The sequence below is a fragment of the Ammospiza nelsoni genome, chromosome 7, assembly GCF_027579445.1.
Source record: "Ammospiza nelsoni isolate bAmmNel1 chromosome 7, bAmmNel1.pri, whole genome shotgun sequence".
Taxonomy (NCBI): Eukaryota; Metazoa; Chordata; class Aves; order Passeriformes; family Passerellidae; genus Ammospiza; species Ammospiza nelsoni.
The window spans coordinates 16,053,046-16,073,087 of record NC_080639.1 but is presented as its reverse complement, the minus strand read 5'-3'; the positions used below and the strand labels follow the sequence as shown (position 1 = coordinate 16,073,087).

Below are 20,042 nucleotides of genomic sequence, written 5' to 3'. Positions count from 1 at the left end.
TTTCTTTTCAGTTAGCATGAATGAAGAGCTGCATTTACAAGGAACGGAACATCTGTCATGACTGAATTATCAGGCTGTATTTATTTCCTGTTTGACTCTAAATATCCTTCTTCCATTGCCTTGAGCCAAGTGGCAGGTACTAATGGAGAAAATTCTGCAAGATTTGTCAGAATTATTTATAATATCTATTAAGCTTGAACTTCTTCCACAGAGCAAATCTAAGGGGCTGGAACTGTGAGAGTCTCCTGGTTATTTTCAGCTGATGATGGATCTCAGCTTCAGCTACCAGAGTGTTTCATCTCTTTCAAGGAAGAAGTTGGTGCAGCACTGAAAGATGCATCAGTCAAAAAGGAGCTTGTTAAACAAGCTAATTGAGTGACTTGGGGCACAGATAATGGAGCTCATAGGAAAGCAGCACTTACTTGATGCGTGGTGTCTGGGTTTTCCAACTAGCCATCAGCTCAGAACTTTTTATAGAGATATCAACAGTCACTGCCCCAAAACAATTTTTCCTCATTTTGGAAGGTTATCCCTAGTGCCTATCCCTGTTTCTAAGAAGTCTACTCTCAGAACTTCTTAAATAAAATCTGTTGTATTGTTTCTCTGCTTTTGGCCTAACCCAAATCCACAGAGCTTTAGAAAGCTCAAGAATGGAAATGAGTATTGGCAAATATTACAAAAATGCTCAAATAAATGGCTATAGTGTAAAGAAATAAAGGAACAGACAAAGGGACAGTCAGAGGACCTGAAAAAATGTTTCATCCTCTGCTAAGTGGTGTGAATTCTACAGCTATTTGAACCTGATTGTTGCACTTTAAATAAAGATTCAATATGTCATCAACATACATGTTTGAATGCTCTTCCATGTTCACACACAACTTTATAATATGATACAAGTTTTTCAAGAAACTCAAATGAAGTAATGATATATGGGGGGGAAATGGGTATCTTCTACTGAAAGAAATTGGAACTGCTCACTGATAAAACACTCAGTCTTATAAGGAGAAAAGTGTTTTTGCCAGAATAATGCCAGAGATTCATTTTTTAAGTAGGGGTGGTTTCCTGGAGCTGTGGAACATAGAAGGCTCTTCCTTGATCCTTGGCCCCATTACTGACCAAGTTCTGTGAGATATGTCATACTTGGACCTCTTTATTGACCTTCACTTTGACTTTTCCTTTTGCTGTTTTCTTCTCTGTGCCTGTGAAGAATTGCAGAAGGTCCTTCAGCAATAGGTGGGGGACCACTGTCAGGAGCATTTTATCATCCTGTTTCATAGCATATATATCAGAACAGAAAGATGAAATAAGAGGATTCAAGTAACAAACTCTCTGTTTAATGCTATTCTTAATCTGTAGAGGTTGCTATTCCTGTCTACAAAGATATTTAAATGACCTTTCCCTCAGCTGATATTGAGGTCTGTTGCCCAAAAAAGTGGGGAAGAAGAGAACACCACAAACAGGATGCAATTTTAGATTGCTGGTTGAAGCTAAGGTCTTCCTCTGCTTGGACACTTCAGCAATGGGTCAGTAAATTCATCAGGACAAAATCCAGGGATCAATACTGGTCTTAAAACAGCATGGGTATTTTCACATGAGACATTGCTGACACTGAACAGAAATTCATATGTAAGACACTTACTGAAGTTATTTGAACTTTGTGATGTATGAAATTGCATGTTCAGGCTCAGCAGGAACAGGCCCTTTTGCTTATGATCTAAACTATTATTTCTAATCTACTAATGAGTGCAGTTAACTCAGTTCCAGACTCCCACAGAAGTAGCTCTGTGCAAGACAAAGAACCTGTATTCTTTGGTGGGAACAAGGACAAATGCAACCCCACAAGGTAACTCAGCTAACTCCATTTGACTCAGTGATACATACACTGCTTTGTTCCTTAAGGATTGGCTTCCCAGGAACTCAAGAGACCCTTTTTGTGTGCTTACATTTTTGAGTGACTTAGGTTACAGAATAATGGCCATGCTATTTAAAACATAATTATCTTTGCAGCTTGCCATGGAAAAGAGTGGTACTATGAAAGTACCAGTCACAACTATGGTGTTTTCCAGCCTCACAATAAATTTACTATTTGCAATTGTCAGTAAATTATAAATTTTACAGATTACCATTTACAATTGTTTTTAATGGGGAAGTGTCAAAATTTAAAATAGACCCATACTTAACCCATGTCCAACTAAGATATGGAGGGTCAGTCTACATTTCTAGGATAAAATTAACACAAAAACCACCAGGTTAAAAAAACCCATCATACTGATTCTGAATTTCATGGAGACTGCATTAGTCCAAGGAAGAGAAATCAAAACCAAAATCAAATACTGTAAACCAAAAGGTACAATATAGAGGTAAAACAGTGAAGTACAAACCACTAAAATTAAAGAATAAAAGTAGAAAATAGGTTTCATTATAGTGTCACTTTTAACTATTATTTAGAGCAGAATTAGATTTATATTTCTACATATATACTTCATAAATACAGATATAGGTACAGAAAGATATACATAAAATGTATGCTTAATGCATATCTATATGAGTAATGCTACCAAAATTTGGTAGGTCCACAAACTCTCAAGTTTCTTTGGTGAACACGGGTATTCAACAAATAAGAGCAAAACAAGATACCTGTCTCAAGTGTATCCTGACTTAGTACATTGAAAAATCATAATATTCTGTAAAATACTAGATGCAATAAATAAATATGATTAGACATCGTTGTGCAGTGAGCACCAGAAGAGAAAAACTTTATTCATACACTGAAGTAGCATTTTTGAAAACAGTCACCATTACGAGGACATAGTGGTCCTAGAATTAAGAAAATAATCGGCGGATTATGAAAATCTTTCCAATCACTATAAAATTACATGTCTTTGTTTTCTTCAGGGTATTTTAATAATCTTGCTGTCAAGTTCTATGAGGGCAAATTAGCTAATTTAAAGATTTGCTTCAGCAAAAGCAATGCACCTGTTGCTGCCAGAGCCTATGTATATTCAGTGGTAGCTGTTTTCTCTGAGCATGAAATGCCTGCTATTTGTCTTGATATTCCCACACAGAGGCAGAAAGACTGGATTCCTCATTGTGACACTACTGTTCATCTGCACAGAAGCTGCCTCAGTTTAGAAACTAAGTCAATCTCAATTTATTTTCCTGGTCCTGGCATTACTGCTCAGACAGAGCCATGAATACTACACCCATTTAATCCCAGTGTTTGGGAGGTGTATGGAGGAATAACCAGTGCTTTATCTCTGAAGCAGGACTTCAAGCTCTGTATCGTCTATGCAGATTTGCAAGGAGAAGGCACATGCCACAGAGAGAGTGCTAGGTCCATGAAAAAATTCACAAATGTGGAACTGAGACATGTGCTGCACACTCCAGTGGTACAGAGGAAGTTTGGACAGATATCTTTGTGAGACCATTCTGCTTAGAAAAAAAACTTAGAAAGGCCAGCATGCAGAAATAAAACCAGTGAGTTAGCCAGCTAATTTCAATACAGTCCATATCTTAAAACTCTTTCATTTAACCAAATACTTAGAACTTCTATTTTACTTGGAATTAACCCACGTGATTGCCAGTAATACTGCTAACAATAAACAGAAACTAAGCATCAAACGTTATAAAATAAATCACAGCTTTTCATTCATTTGTGTATTTACTGACCAGCTATTCTGACTCATTTCTGTGAGCATTTCTTTCCAGACAACAGTTACATCTGACCTTTGGAATCTCACTTGCTTTAACTTTGTCATAAATGACCCAAGAGCTACATACGCTTCTTCTGATGTGCACAGACCTTCAGCTCATGTCAGTGACAATTGCATGCAAAGACCAAAGTTCTAAAATACAATTTGCAACATTCTTTCATTTTTTCCCCTCAGACTTACCTGGTTTCATCAATATAAACTGCCTCCAGCACAGACGCTGCATATTCAATATTCTTTTTTAAGTCCACCACATTAATGTCACCCTTCTCCAGCTGCTTTACCAAGCATCTTAATCTGTAGGAAAAAAAAAATAAAATAAAAACATCAGTATGATAATTCTATCAAATTTAGTGACTTCATTTTCTAATTGAAACATTGGAACCAACAAAACAATGTAGAGCCAAGGGCTATCACTCCATCTCTTGTCTTGGTTTAAGGAAATCTTGCTTTAGAATGCACTTAACACTGACTGGTTTAATATTTTTATAGATCGCTGAATTCATAAGGTGTACTAAAAAATGGCTTATGCATTCCAGAAAGTCAGAGAGCACATTTTAACCATCATCAAAGCAATTTCCTATTCGATTGTGACATTACTATTATGCCTCAGTCTCTTATTTAAAAAAAATAAATAAAAATTAAATTAGCGTGTTGTCTCACTATAATTTTTCCATGCTTAGGTGGTTAATTATATTTTTATAACCATGGTATACTGATTTTTCTTCACTTAAATGTCTTTAGTTTTTATTTAGGCCTCCAGTATGTTTTTGCTGCAGAATTTATTCTCTTATTAGTGTGAGATAATATGGAAGTCTGTTGTGTCTATGCTTATAAAAAATTCATCATTATACCAGAGGAAAGGCAGAGCCCATGGCAGTAGAAAAATCCAAATATTCCCAAGTGTGCTTTAAACTTTTAGTTTTGAAGACTTTGTTTTACAGTACAAATATGGATACGCCCAAAGGGGATTTTGTAATGCACCAACTCATGTCTCTGCAGCAATACACTTCCACAGACACACTCCTTGAATACTAGATTTTTCCTAAACTGCTGACAAGAACACTTCTGACACTGCTCAATTTAACCATACAGAGTAGATAAAGCACTAGAGTGAAATTAAAACCTTAGAGGTGTGACTAAATGGATGCTTAAAGTATAGGTATTTTCCTTCTTCCTGTGCCCTATCTCTGAGTAGAAATAATCTATGGTTTTGTAACAAGTAAGATAAAGATTTCTGTAACTAAGGATATATCTATTGTTACATAACTTCCAGTAAATAATCCTCTTTACATGCAGGAAAAATTGTGAAATGACCATTTAGATAAAAAGTGCAATGAGATTGATTCAGCATTAAGACAACTACTTTCAGGAAAAGATCATATTTGTGACATACACCAGCATACATAAAATATGCAAATATTATATGAAGAGAAGACTGAGGGGACACCTCACTGCAGTCACAACTTCCCCATGAGGGAAAGAGGAGGGGAAGACACTGATCTCTTCTGTGCTGACAGGGACACGACCCAAGGAAATGGCCTGAAGTTGTGTCAGGGGAGGTTTAGGTTGGATATCAGATAAAGATTCTTAAACCAAAGAGTGTTTGGGCACTGGAATGGGCTGCCCAGGGAAATAGTCCCAGCACCAAGACTGGCAGAGTTCAAGATGTGTTTGATCAACACACTCATGCACATGGTGTGACTTGGGGATGTCCTGTGCAGGGCCATGAGCTGGACTCAATAACCCTTATGTGTCCCTTCCAACTCACCTTACTCTGATTCTATGATAATTATATATTTCATATATATATACTATAAATTATTTTCATTGTGTGCGTGTATTATTTCATTGGATCTAATTAAAATATATAAAAACAAAATTAAAGTGATATTTTAAAAAATCATAGACTTGGAAATACTGTTCTATCATAAAATCATTTTCATGTTTTTCTACATATTTCTTTGGCCTAAGTACAGTTATGTTCCAGTGTGTAAAGGTAATTTTAGCAAATGGGGTTTTAAGACCAACCTCCTCAGTTCTCTAAAGCCTTAATTCAATTCAAATTAGCCTAGCACATGCAATAAATAAGGCTCTTAGCAACCATATTTACTTGGTATTTTACACAGTGCATTGCATATCAGTGGAATGGAAAACGTAGCGTTAAGAAATTTTCTTGGAGAAATGAAGTGGGCAGATGAAATACTCTGGGAGCTCATCTCCTACACAGAAATAACCATATGCATGGGAGACATTTCCAGTACATAACTTCTTCCACTTCAGAGGAACCTGTAGCTGCAGAAGGTTATTCACAGACAGCTCCCAGAACCCAACACAGGTATCTCCTGGGGCGTGTGCTCCTCGCTACTGCACACAAACACACACTAAGCACCAGTGCCAAAATGCCCAGGTGGGGCTGGCAGCACCAGCGCCACTGCTTGCAAATAGCTGTAGGGTGTTTCTGGCACTTCCACTGCTCCCTCCATATTTGACTGAGCACATCTCCAAATCACGCTTTCCAAAGTGGGAGCATAAATAAATTTGAAAACTTGTTTTCAAATACACAAAAATAAATTTGTAACACTGCACGGCAGGGGGCCAGGCTCTGGTAGAACAATATCAGCTTAAAACAGCTTCAAATCCTACCATTTCCAGTGGTTCCTCATTATCTGAGGCAATAGATCAGATGACAGGTATTTGGAACAACTTTTATGCTTGTAGATGTAAATGAGTCCCTGGGGGAGCCTTTAAGGCACAATGATCTTGCAATGTCTCACTGCACAGGTGACAGCCAACAGAGGTAACCTGCCCTGTGGGTATAGCTCATGTTCAGGAGGAATGCAGAACACAATAACAGACCCGATGATTTGGAAACACTGCTCAGGCAAATCTGAAGTGATTCTGAAGATATTGCAGATTCACAGAAGGACACAAGTGACCTTTTCTCATGCATGATTCTTTGTGAAGATGTCCTCAGGAGTCCTTAGCTCTCCCAGTGCAGATCTATCATAGTATCAAGGGATAATTTGGTTAAAGGGACCTCCACCAGGTACAAGCTCTTACTCAAGACAGGGCTAACCTCAAAGATAGGTATAACTTCAAAGTTAGATAAAATTACTCACAGTATTTGTGTTCAAGCTTTGAATGCATGGAGATTTCAAAAACTCTTGGAAAAAACCGGTTTAAATGGTCAATCAGCCTCATGTTGCATCATGTTTTCACAACATCTAACTGGAGTGTCCTTTGTGGCAACCTGTGTGCCCAAACTTTGCTGTGCAGTTCCAAGAAAAAACTGCCTCTGCCGATGGTACAGCTTCCCACTAGGAAGCTGGACACAGCAATAAAATCCTTCCATTTTGTCACTGATCAGACACTTCTCGTGTGACACTAATGAAGGCTACCCCAGAAGTTAGAAAAACTGACTTTCAACAGCATAATTAAGTGGGTTATAGCAGTATATGAACAGTCTGAGCACACTCAATATCTCGGCATTAAAGTGAATAGCCACAGAGCTTAGGAGCTGACATTTTAGTAATGAAACTAATAATTTAGCAAAGAATAAACATCAATTTATAAGACTAAGTAACAAAAATTAACACACCTGTAGCCCACCATTCAACAAGACAAAGAAACTTGTGAAAAGGACAAGGAAAGGTAATTAAAAATAATTATTTCTTCAGCTGTATTGGGAGGATTTTTAATTGTTTGTTTTCTTTTAATTGTCATAAATTGAAAATGAACATTAGAAATACTATTTGAAAACCTGAAGTGTTACTTAAAACTGGAAGTAATTGTGTTCACACCCAGCCTGTGAACAGTGCTACTAAGAAATAATAGACAGCAAAGAGAAAAAACTGGAGGAGCTATTTTGTGAAAGAGAAAAAAGGACTATTTGAGCTAGTTTAAGATGCAAAGAAAATTGTATGCAGAACTAATGTGATAAAAAAACATGAAAAAAAGATTATGCATCTGAGGGCACCTGAAAACTGCATTATAAAAAACAACAGCCCCAGTTTGTAAGGGAGAAAAGAGACATCTGCAATTAATAAAAGCAGTGGGTGGAGAACCATCTTCTGTCATCTTGGGTAAACATCATTAACAGTGCTGTGGGATTAAATGCTCTTGTGGACAATCCAAATGCACTCTGCTCCCATCTCTCTTCAATAATAGGGCTGTGATGTTGCTGGGGCCTGTGTTTCCCCAGCCCTCACCTCTCTGTGCAGCTGATGCCACTGTCCCGCTGTGGGCAAAAACCCCTGAGGCCCACCCAGCAGAACCAGAGGAAGCAAGGATTTTACTGGGAGATGAAGAAGCATTTCTTGATTAACAATATCAAAACCACAACTCACTTGCTTCCAATTTCTCCACTAAAATTCTCCCATGTTTGAACTAAAGTTTTTTTAAATCTACTGTAACTTTCTGGGGTTATACCAAATTAATTGAGGATAGTTTTGTGACGTTATCATGTTATTTCAAAAAGGTTCCTATGACATTTTCAGTTACTACAAAAAAGGAAAAAGCAGAAAAATTTTTAAAAGGTAAGGAATAGGTGATCAAATATGACTTTTTTCGATGTCCTCATGAGAAAGTCTTCTTTTCTATGGAACCAAGGAGAAAGTCCAATGAGAGAAGTATGTTTGGAGATACTGAATAACAGTCCTAAACATAGACTGAAGTGCTAACAAGGAAAGGTGCAATGATGGCATTACTTAAGAAGGGGTATTTTAAAGTAGAGAGGCAGACAAGTTGGACAATTTCAATTTCAGATTAAACTGCCACTTTTATTTCCAAGATAAAATAAATTACTGCAATCACTGAGAATAAATCGGTGTTAAAGGCCCAGCTTAAGAGTCTTAAAGAACCAGAAGAGGAAAATTCAGCCTGAAGTTAACTTCTGAACCTGAGAGAAAGACCCTCTGCCTGCTTTCCCTAAACCGCCTTTATTTTCCTCATAAGTCTCCCCACCACTGAGCATTGCAGAAAAACAGCTTTCTAGCTTACACATCTGGACTTCACTTAAAACTGTTTTGGAACAACAAAAAAAAAAGCTGGCTTTTGCCACAGATCCTATTAAAGGGGAAGTGAAATAAACCGTAAAAAGTAAACTATAAACTAACCTTGCTTCCTTCTACATTTTGAAATTAGTGAAAGTCACTGTTGAAGATGGGCAATGAACACACTGGTAATTCTTTAAAATAATAGACACTTTATTGTCAAATAAAGAGAAATTATAATTGATATTCATATTCACAGTGCTGTAAAAACAATTATCTGTGTTGTTTAGATCAACTCCAAGATGTAAATCATTATCTTCCCATGAACTAATTGAGAAAAGCCTAGCTGTGACAATTGTGACAATGTGTGAAAAAGTCTAAGGACAGAAAAAAGATATATTTTTCTGTAAACAAGTGTTTCATGTTCTGTTTGGGCTATTTAATATTGAACAATAAAATTAGGTGGATTATTGTCAACTTTATTATAAAAGCCATTTGACCCTCTAAATGAACATCACAAAGTAAAACTGGATTGATGTGTAATGTGAAATTAAAACTAAAGAAGAGGAGGGTAACAATATCCTGACAATATGGACAGTTAAACACCACCAGTTTCTCAAAACTTTGGAGAAGGGGGACATTTTCCTCTAAAGTTATCTGTAATTAAACCACAAACCAATTCTACTGCCTGTAGTGATTCTTGTAAGAATCTGTTGAATAATTTTCACCTGTAGAAAGCATCACTCGCTCAGGAGTTCCTCAGCTTTCCAAGGCAGAAATTACATTCTCACTCAAACATGAATGCTCTTAAAAAGGGTCAATATCCAACAATTCCAAATCCCTATATGAATTGCTCAGGTTCCAATTATTTTTATGTGAATTGGTATAATTGGAATTTTACATCTTTCTATTAAGAACATGCATGTATAAAATAAATCTTTGTATAAATACACCATTCCATCCAACAAATTCAAATAGATGAGAGATGCTGAAGAAATATACACAATATGGTAGCAAAGATTCAGGAGTGACCCCTTTGGGTTGCCACTCCTGTTTCCCTGCTCCTACCTGCAGTCACAAAGTGGCCAGTTATCACAACTTCAAGATGGCTAACCTTGAAGTAAAGGTATTTTACTTAATGTCAGGGAAACAAAAGCTGATATTGAAATATTTTGCCCAGCAAGGCAAGGCCAGCATATCAATAGGGACTAAGGGTTAGAACTGGCAGCTCTTGACACAGACCTTGTGTTTCACTTCCTTGAAATCATAAAAAATGCAGCTCCAAATGCAGTTACCTAATATGTCTTCTGATTAGAGGGGCTCTCAATAAACCCCTCAGTGGAGAAATACAGAAAAGTGTTTTCACTGCTGCAAATGTGTCTTATGAACTTAATTCTCAGCCACTGCTGTGTCTGAGCTTATGCACAGGAAGTCTTGTGGTTGCTAAGGGTTTCATGAATCACATGTATTTCATGATTATTTTAAGCATTTAAGTGGTACACGCTGATCTGTAATTATGATTCAGTCATTAGAAAATAAATATTGATCATGCTGGTAATTCAGGCAACATTTTAATATACCAAAACTTCAATCCCATATTGAAGAATTGAAATAGAAGTTGTGCAGCTATGTAGCAACAGTGAATTTTACATTTTCTTAATGATGATACTCTGCTTTTTCATGATGATCTAATTGACTTGGTTGTTCAAATATTATTTTTATGCAAGATGAAATGGTTTTCCCTCAAACAGGCATTCTCTAGTAGGCTTCAATTTGTTTTACCTTATCCTATAAATATAATATTTACCACTCTAATAGTACATAAATATTATCCTTTGTGTCTCGTTTAGTAACATTTTTTAAAACATTTAGTCAAAATTCCTACATTTGCTTTAGCACCCAGCTGAAATCACAGAACACCATGGAAACACCACAGGTTTTCCACCTGAAACCATAAACCAATTCAAGGCATTTTTTAACTTTTGCATAATTCTCAACAAACCTAATAAAACAAATGTCAAGTGCCCGAGAAGCCACAGTGTCCTGACCCCAGTGATACCAAAGGTCTGCTATTTGCAGCGCTGGAGCTTTTCACCATCCTCCATCATCATCTCTGGCTCCCCTGGAGAGACACCCCAGAGGAGGAGGCTCATCTGGGGCCCTGGTCCTGCTGCTCTTCCCTGCTGTCTCTCACGCCTCCCCAAGTTACTCATCCTTTCCCAAAAGTCACTTTCACCGTTAGATTCATTATATGTCATGATCACGAATTCTCACACATTTGAATTTCTCTGACCATCCTTTGTGCACACCCAAGCTACAGAATGAACTTAGCCAAGCTTTAAATGTCTTTCAATTTTTTCTCTCATTTCTGCTAAAGAACCATCATTAGTACTTATTTGATTCTGCTATTCAATTCCTTTCTGGGTTGAAGCTTAATCAAAAATCTTCAAATTCAAATTACTTAGTATGTACAAACATTTGGGCATTTTCTCAGTCTTTTGTTAGATCCAACAAGGAATCAACTAGTCTCCTTACCCTAAACACTTTAACTCTTTCTATTGTCTCAATTACTATTTCCATTATTTGACATTTCTATTTCACAATCAATCCATGAAATCAAAGACAATCAAAATACACAGGAGTGATTTGGAAATTTCAAATTATTCTTCTAATGGCTTTTGCTGAATATTTATGTTTTGTCTGAAGATTGAAATTAAATCCACAAGGTTTTCCTGAATTCTCTATACATTATATAGGGTCCTAGCCAAAGCTATTTCATCTTGAAGTTGCCAAATACTACAAGATGTCTCAATATCTTCATCATGTACTTGCTGAATTCACTAACAAGCTGGGAAATCAAATGCAAACTCATCATCTATCAAAAAATCATGCTTGAAGATGATGGCCAACCTTTGGTATGTTTAACTTATTGGAGCTAATATGATAAGCACGTAGAAAAGCCACAAAGCCCTTATTTCCAATAGTGCTTTAAAAAAGCTTTATTTTTCCTGCAGACAGCAGCTTTGAGCACAGTGATCAAAGCTGCTAAAAGGCAGATTATCTCCTTCAGACCATGGGACCAGAAAATGTGGGTTAATAAATGTTGATACTCGTCCTTTGAAAAGGGCATGCAAAGAAGTAAAAAAGTCCTTCTAAAAATATTGATAACAAGCTACCATATAAAAAGCCAACTGAAGCTCTTTGATTTAAAACTGTATTAAACAGAACTGGTAACTTTGTACTGAAAATATTTTGTATGCTAATACTTAGAAAATATATTGCTGTCATTGCTTTTGAAAGCCTTTTTGGTGCAATTTCTGCAGCCATTAAGGAGACAAGATTGGTAAGTGTTCAGCAGTAAAATAATGTCATTGCCGAATGATTAAAGAATCTTCAGCCATGATCAAAGAACCTTCAACTATGACAGCACAAGTATCCTTTCCTCTACTTGATAAAATAACATATGAGCAAATAATACAGAAACATGAAAATAATGACAGTTTGTTCTATGATTTCTATGTGGAATCAAACTACAGTAAATACTATATAATCTGTATATAATTAACATCTTCATTTTCCTGAGAAAGAAATTAGAGCCAGGACAGAATATTCTTGCTGCAAACCACAGGTCAACTTTTAGAAATGTGGCTAAATCCTAACAGGTAACACTTCTGGTAACTCTTAAATTTGTTGCTTAATAGTTACAGAATTTTTGAGACATCAAAAACCTGCAACTGTGGAACCTTTATCCTAGAAAGTAATATGGGGACTCTGCACCTCTTTATAAAGTATTTTATATTTGTTTCTGACCTGCTGACTTCTTTGGACAGAGCATGAAGTATTTTGTTGCCCAGTATGCAATAGAACCACAGAATCATTAAGGCTGCAAAAGACCTCCAAGGTCATCAAGCTCAACCTTTGGCCCAACACCACACTGACAACTAAACCATAGCACCAAGTGCCTGGTCCAGCTGTTTCTTGCCAACTTGCATGTCTCTCAGCATACACACAGCTGACAGCTGATAATATATCAAGTGAACAGAGGTTACCTAAAGGCCTCTATAAAAATGCAGTAGAGAAGAAGAGTTTTTTGAAATGGCAGTCCCCCATACTTGGTCTAAGAAAAGGTCAGACGTGGTGTCCCAGCCATAGCTGCATGATCCATTCCATCTCCTTTTTCTGGGAAAAATTGCCCCACTGCTCCCATATCTGATAGCACAAAGGTATGGGTAACAATATCTCTTCAACCTGATGCTGTCAAAACAATCCAGTTTACCTTCAAGGTCCTTCACATCAGTTCTACTGAAGTCTGTCTGCACGATTGGATGGGAGTCGCATGCACGTGCAGCTGTGCTGTCAGGTGAACCAGGGTAGCTGGTTCTGCTGTACTAACAGAGCAACATAATCACCAAGACAATCCTACTTTGATCCAAGCTCTCACTTTTCAGTGGACTTGGAAGTCCTCCTTTTCTACTTATAACTAAACTTAAATTCTTGAAGTACTAAAGTACGAAAGTTTTACTTTTAATATATCATCACACCTTCCAGATGGGATGACAGAGCCAATTTATCTTGAATTTTATTTTTAATATGTATCATGGGTTCTGAGGAACCAAGTACAGACCTGTATTTCTGGAATAAAATTGTAAAATATAGAAGTTGCAAATATTTGCATTATGAACTATTACAGACTATTGCATGAAATCATTTAAGAGTTATCTTAGTCTGCCTAAACTATTGTAGAAAAATATCACCACCTTAATTGTCTTTTCTACTTAATAATTAACAGCTTCAACAAATCTATTTTCACTAAAAGAATTTTTCATTCAAAAGACAGAGCAAGACATAAATGCTTTAGCACAACAGCTGTAGTAATTACAGTACAATTTTGCTGTAAAATCATTACCATCTCAGTGGTTCTGAAGAAAGAATAAAGTACATGTAATGTATATGGCAACGTAAAAATATGAATAGGGTTTTTATTTAAAACTTCAATACTGCAATTAAAATGTAGGGAAAAAATAGGAGATGCTAGAATTCAGCACTCTATGTTATGTGTGAAACTAACTCCTGGCATTTGGAATTGTTAAAAATAAATGTTCTGCTGAAGAATTGCCAAATAAAGTACTTCAAAGCAGGTCTTGGTAATGAGAAGTAGAACATCAGATTAGCTTAAACACTTGAGAACAATATAAATGTTTTAAACAGGAAAGAATCAAGGGGGTGAACCTTTTTCCTACATTTTGTAAGAATGGTCATAAATAGGATGAAATGTAACATGGCCATTCTTCTTTACACATGAGACCCTGATTTAGGATTTGTACATGGGATACTAAATTTGAATCAGGGGAAGATAAGAAACCGAAATTCACTGTTCTTGAATAGCTCCATCTTTGAATACTTCAGGATTAGTTGCCTTAATCAGATAAAAGACCCTGGACTTCATCAGAAAAAATATTTCCTAAAAAGCAATTCCTGAAGAATATCACACTAAATCCATTATCAAGTGGACAGTACGTATGGTCTGTATGCTCACTGTTTTTTTGTTCTGGACACAGTTGTGACAGGAAGTGTATCAAACCATATAAAATATCATTTGTAGCCAATGCTGGTGTACAGCTGCCATTCTCCTCAGCCTGCAGAGTGCCTGGCACTTCAGTATAAAGGGTTCAGGTTTGTAGGCCTGGAAGGCAGATTGGATTAGAGGCCATCCCTTAGTTCTTGCAGGGTATTTTTTTGCCTTAAATCACACAACATGTAAGAGTTTCTCCTACATGGCTCTAATCTAGAGGACCCCAAGAAGAGACAGGCAGCTATCCTTACCAGAACTGCCTTTGTTTTCCATACTGTGCTCAGGACTTGGATGAGATTTTGTTCATACACACCCCACAAAGCCCTTTAACTCCTCTGCTGCAATAAGATGTACTAACCTCACATGCAAATCATATTGTCTTTCCTGATATGCTTTTAAACCAACCTGATTATCGACCTATTGACATATTTTCATAGTTTCCAGTTGATGTCCCAGGTTTGAAATACAGCATCCCTCAGAAGGTGTAGTCCAGAACCTAACAGCAAAAGCGTTATTTTTCTTGTTTTGTTTAAAATGAGAAAATCTAGCATACCTAGACAACTTAAATTTGCCCTTTCATATACACTTTACACATATTATAAGCAGATTCAATTGAAAATTTAGAACCTAGTTATCAAACTGATCATAGAATACTCATGATGTAAACAATACGGACCATCTTAGTTGCTAAATGATACACTGCCCCATTACTTTCTAAAAGAAGTCCTAAACTGGTCTCAAAATTAACCACAGAACTAATACAACCAGCTATGTTTAATTACTTGTGAAATGGCTTGAAAATGTTCTGTTTACCAGAAAGAGCTTTCAGCTGGAAAATTACTGGGAGTCTAGCAAGAATTTATTGATAAGAAAATTTCAAACGCACCTTATAATGAACCCACCTTCTATCCTTAATGTCTGTCTCTTTTGAGAATGCAGAAATTAAAATGTGACTTTTTCAAAGTGATGACAGTACAACATCCCTAAATGTTCTTCTCTATGAGTGTGAAATCTAACCTGAAAGGTTCAACTCACTGTCATGACTAACAACATTCCCAAATTTTGCTTCATTTTTCATAACTCTACTGAATGAATCACTATCCTTCAGTTCTCTACAAAGCATTGCCATTCCTTTCAAGTTAATAGTTATAGTTTAATTTTAAAATAGAAAACTAGTCAGTTCTTGACTCAATATTATAATGTTTGTTTACACACTTACTAAGGAAGAAGTCTGTGTGTACAAAAGCAAAATAGGTAATAAAACAGTTTCTTAAAAAGTGTAACTACATACACTTTTTGCCTGTCATATTCTCAAACAATACATTGTTTTGTTTTCCATTACATTTCAGATCATTTACTGCAGCATATTTTTAATTGGAATTCTCAGTTTTGAAATCAAGCTATTCACTTCAATCTAAAATACTCAGAGAAGTAAGCCTGTTTCGAGGAGAATAGGCCAGTTTGAATACAGCAGCCAACAGTCCAGGCATTGATCACAAGGGAATGCCTGAAGAAAGACCAGAGAGAAAGAGTACAGCAAAGTCTGCAGCAGTTAAATTTCCTAAAATTAATGCAAATGAGAAAGTGCCTTGTTCAGTAGTCTCCTACCAACACATTGGTTTCACCTGCAGATACCTACATGATGCCATGAATATTCAATGCAGGATGTTCTTGGATGGATGGTGGAGCAAGGGACCCAAGTGCAAGGCTAATGACCAGCTCAGTCCTGGCCAATGTGGGCTCACAGCTATGTCTTAGCCAAGCACAGCTCAAAAGTAAGAGCTCAGGGCTAGTGAGAGAGTTTACAGCCTCTCTGCAATTTCACTCTGGAAAGACAATGTGACAATGATGATGATGATGATGATGAATCAGATGGATATCATGGTTTTGGTCAGCCACCCTACTTTCCTAGGTCAGCAAATGGCAGTGGCTGCTGTGCTTGTTTGGCTTGGACCCGCAGGCCAGGGCCTGGCCATCTCCTCTGCAGTGCTCAGAATATTCCCTGTATTTGACCCTACCAGCAAGTGAGCCTTCTAAGCCATTTTATATATATCTCAGCTCATTATTTCTGTGGGGTTTGAGGTTTCCTTAATGGCATATTTCACAACTGATAACTAGGGATTCAGTTATTCAACACTCATTTCTGTGGACTCTGTGGTTTTTAAATGGATTTAAAGATTCAAGGACATGATTCTGAAAAATGTGGGAGAGATTTCAGTGTCAACGGTAAACAAGGGTTTCCATCTTGTGCAGTGATACGCACAAAGGAAGGGAAAAAAAACCCTCTCAACTTAACATTGAGAGGACACACCTAAAAAAAGTACAGAAAACCAAAGATATAGTAAAACACTCAAATGAAAGGTTAACATACAGCTGAAAACTTTGCTCCAGCTTATTAAAAACTTCATAGCAAAAACTTATTAGAAGTATTCCCACATAAAAATACATTACATATAAATTGAATTAGAAAAAGTGCACTCCCCATGGCGCTGTGGGATCAAACAATGGAGAGATCTAAATCTATCTTTTTAAGATCTGAGGCAGATGCAAAAGCTGTTAAAACATGTATTTGCATCCTTTCTAGGAGAGCTGTTTGAAATGCCTGATTAATTAACTGAGAGCATACAAAAAAAATCATGTAAAAGAGCCCCTCTAAAATAAAAACCCAAGGAACATGAAGGAAACGTGAACATGACAAAGTATAGACATTGGCATTTCATACAGTAACTACACTAGCAAAAATGTATTTTTATGAAAAAATTTGCTAAAGGCCCAGAAACATTCAATTAAAGTGATATATGCAGGAACAACTAACAGTGACAAAAAAGCAGGCATAGGAGCACCCAAAGAAAAACATATAGTCCATGGCATAACTGTTTGGAGATCAAAGGACTTTTAGTATTTTCTGTAATGTTTTTATTAATCTTCAGTTTTCTTAATCTTTGCAATTTGCTGTCTGACAAATGTGATCCTAACTCTGCATACATCAGCCTATATCTGAAAATCTTCTAATATTCTACTGTTGGATACATGTTAGTATTTCACATGGAGAAGAAATGTAAGTAAAAAACAATGTAATGATTTTTCCCCCAGTATATCCTAAATCAGGTATTAAGGAAAGGTATTTGTATTGTGGTGAATCAGATTTAATGTGAAGTTAATCCAGGGAGTATTTAAAATATGCTTTGCCATAAAATAACTGTTGTCTACTCTTAAGATTTTCATTCATTATTGAATGACTATTATTTTGATGTCATATCATGGTACTTAGTTTAAATTTTAATCCAGAATAGTTAATCTCAGACTCTTTTCTGGATTATCCGTAATAAAATTCAAATTGAAGCACCATTAAAAGGACAAAAAAGAGCAGACTAAAATATTCTTACAGTTAAAAGAAATAAACCTTATCAAAATGATCTCAGAAATTACAATAACTCTTAAAGAGGATTAATCAAAATAAGATTCAATTAATTTCTGCTCTCACTCAACCACAAGGACTCTGCTAGATTCTGATATACTGAAAAAAGAGATCTTGGCACCTCCACCCCAAACATGCTTACAGAAATGACATTAATTAATTTCAGAGGCAGAAAAGCTTGACATGCAGATACATATTTGATTACACATGATGCTAGCCCCCAAATATGACAACATACAATTTAATCATGCAAATAATTCCTTTACGAGGTAGATTTCTGACTTGTACCCTAGTGATTTATTCCCTCTGACTACAAACCAGACTGTCCTAACGATTTCAGGCTAAAAATCCAGCCTGTGATTCTTTTTCATTAATTACACCAACCTCACAAGTCTAACTGCACTGTGCACTTACAGTCCCTTTTCTTCTGAAGCCTATGAAAGATGTTAAGAGATGGACATTTTTTAAATAGGAGGTAAATGCCAATGATCATTGTTCCATTTATCCTAAGGACACATAAATACAAGTTCAAAGATTAGAGCAACAAAATCTGTATCTTCATCTGCTTTGCCATTCATCTTTTCATTCCTTCCCAGCTGCCTCCAGCTCTGAGGGGGCATAGGCAGTTCCCTCTTCTCTCCACATGTTCCTGCCAGGACTCATGGATGCACACTCTGCATTTTCGTGTTCCAGTCATGAAAACCTCCTTAACCTCTTTAGCATTCCTTTTAATCCTGGGGCCAGGCATGGGAAATACTGACTTTGCCCCTATAGGCCTTCCTCACTTGTGCTCCTTTTGCTCTAAACTGAGCCTGACCTTTTCTATTTTCATTTCTTGGTGTCTGGCTGAGATTTTTTTCCTGCAATTCAACTCTCTGCACTCACACAGTCATGCCAAAGTGGTGAACTGAAGAGCAACATCACTAAGTTGGCATTTTCATTTACCTTGCCTTTCAACTAAAAAATATCCTACACAGAGCTGTATGGCTCCCACAGTGAGGAATTTTATTAATACACATCTTCACTTTAAGTTTTGAAGATCAATTTTTTTCCCATATTTATCTAAAATATGAAAGGATCAACCTTGAAAGTATATAGCAGTCAGGTCACTAGGCAGGGCAGCTTGCTACAGATCAGTCTGCTGAGTCCAGCTCTAGCAATGATACAGGTTTTTCTGTTAGGCATCACAAGTCAGCATTTTAGGTGGCATGAAACTCACAGCACACAGAGGAGTTCAATTAGTTCACACAAGCACGTGTGCTTTCGATCACATTTTGGTATAATGGCATGAAAAACCAAAATTATGTTTTCTAAGTGAAGAGTACCTGCATTTTTTTTATATATAAAAGTTTCATTACAAAGCCACTAACAACTTCAGTTATGAAGACAGGTAAGAGTCATCAGAGAGAGAATTCATTAATACCTCATGCATATGATAAAGATGCATGGCTTAACAGTTCATGAGGGATATTTTACTGTTGTCACCAGTGACGCACAGTTCGTGCTTCAAATGCACCAAACTAATTTGCAGTGCTCTTCAGAAGCATTTCACTCCTGAAAATACCTAAAGCAGCTGAGCCAAGTGACTGGTGCCAGTAAGGCAGGACTCTGGGACTTGCAAGACACAACAGCTCTCCCACACACAGAGGAGGGATTCATTACACAAGTATTCCTCAAACAACACAAGCACCAAGCTGTCTCTTGCTATACCCACATCTACACATCCAGACTCTTGGAACTTGTGACTTAGCACTAAACTTCATTGGGAAGAACCTTCCTTTTCCTCACCCCAGTCTTGTTACATCCCAAGAACCAATTTGATCAGGATAGTTGGTTTCTGTTGAAATGCTGGAGAGCCTCTTACAAGCTCCAAGTTCTACATTTGGTACATGCCAGAATGATTTTGAAATTACATGAAATGTCCTTAGAGGAAAACACATAATCTTTAACAAAATAATTATTTGATTTTTTTAATCTTTTAATGCATGCACCATTTAACTCCAACAGATATCTACTAGCAGAAGGTTTAAAAAAACATGTCTTAAACTATCAGTTTTATGTGTCTCATAAAGCAATCAAATTTTCCATTCATTGGTGGTGGGTTGGTGGTGGTGTTTTTCAGTAGCGTCTTTTATAACAGTGTAAATTTAATACATGTTAGGCCTAGATCTGCTTTGGAAATTATAATTACTTTTTCTTTAGATTTGCTCGAATGTCTTCTTGTGATAAATAAGGTTGGTTTTGAGTTGCCTTTCTGAATCTTGTCAGCACTTCCCAATCCCACATTTGTACAAGTGTGGCACTTTTCCAAAACATACTGTCTCCTAAATCTTATTTAAACAGAAAAA

General features: G+C 36.6%; 1 protein-coding gene across 4 annotated transcripts in view; it reads right to left on the bottom strand.

Moving 5' to 3' along the window:
- The window catches only part of PDE1A (phosphodiesterase 1A), a 159,746-nt gene that overhangs the window by 50,715 nt on the left and 88,989 nt on the right, over positions 1 to 20,042 (bottom strand). For all 4 annotated transcript variants that reach the window (XM_059475597.1, XM_059475595.1, XM_059475596.1 and 1 more), the window contains one exon: positions 3,894 to 4,007. In XM_059475597.1, coding sequence (XP_059331580.1) covers positions 3,894 to 4,007 — 114 coding nt within the window. The remainder of the gene's footprint in view (positions 1 to 3,893; positions 4,008 to 20,042) is intronic.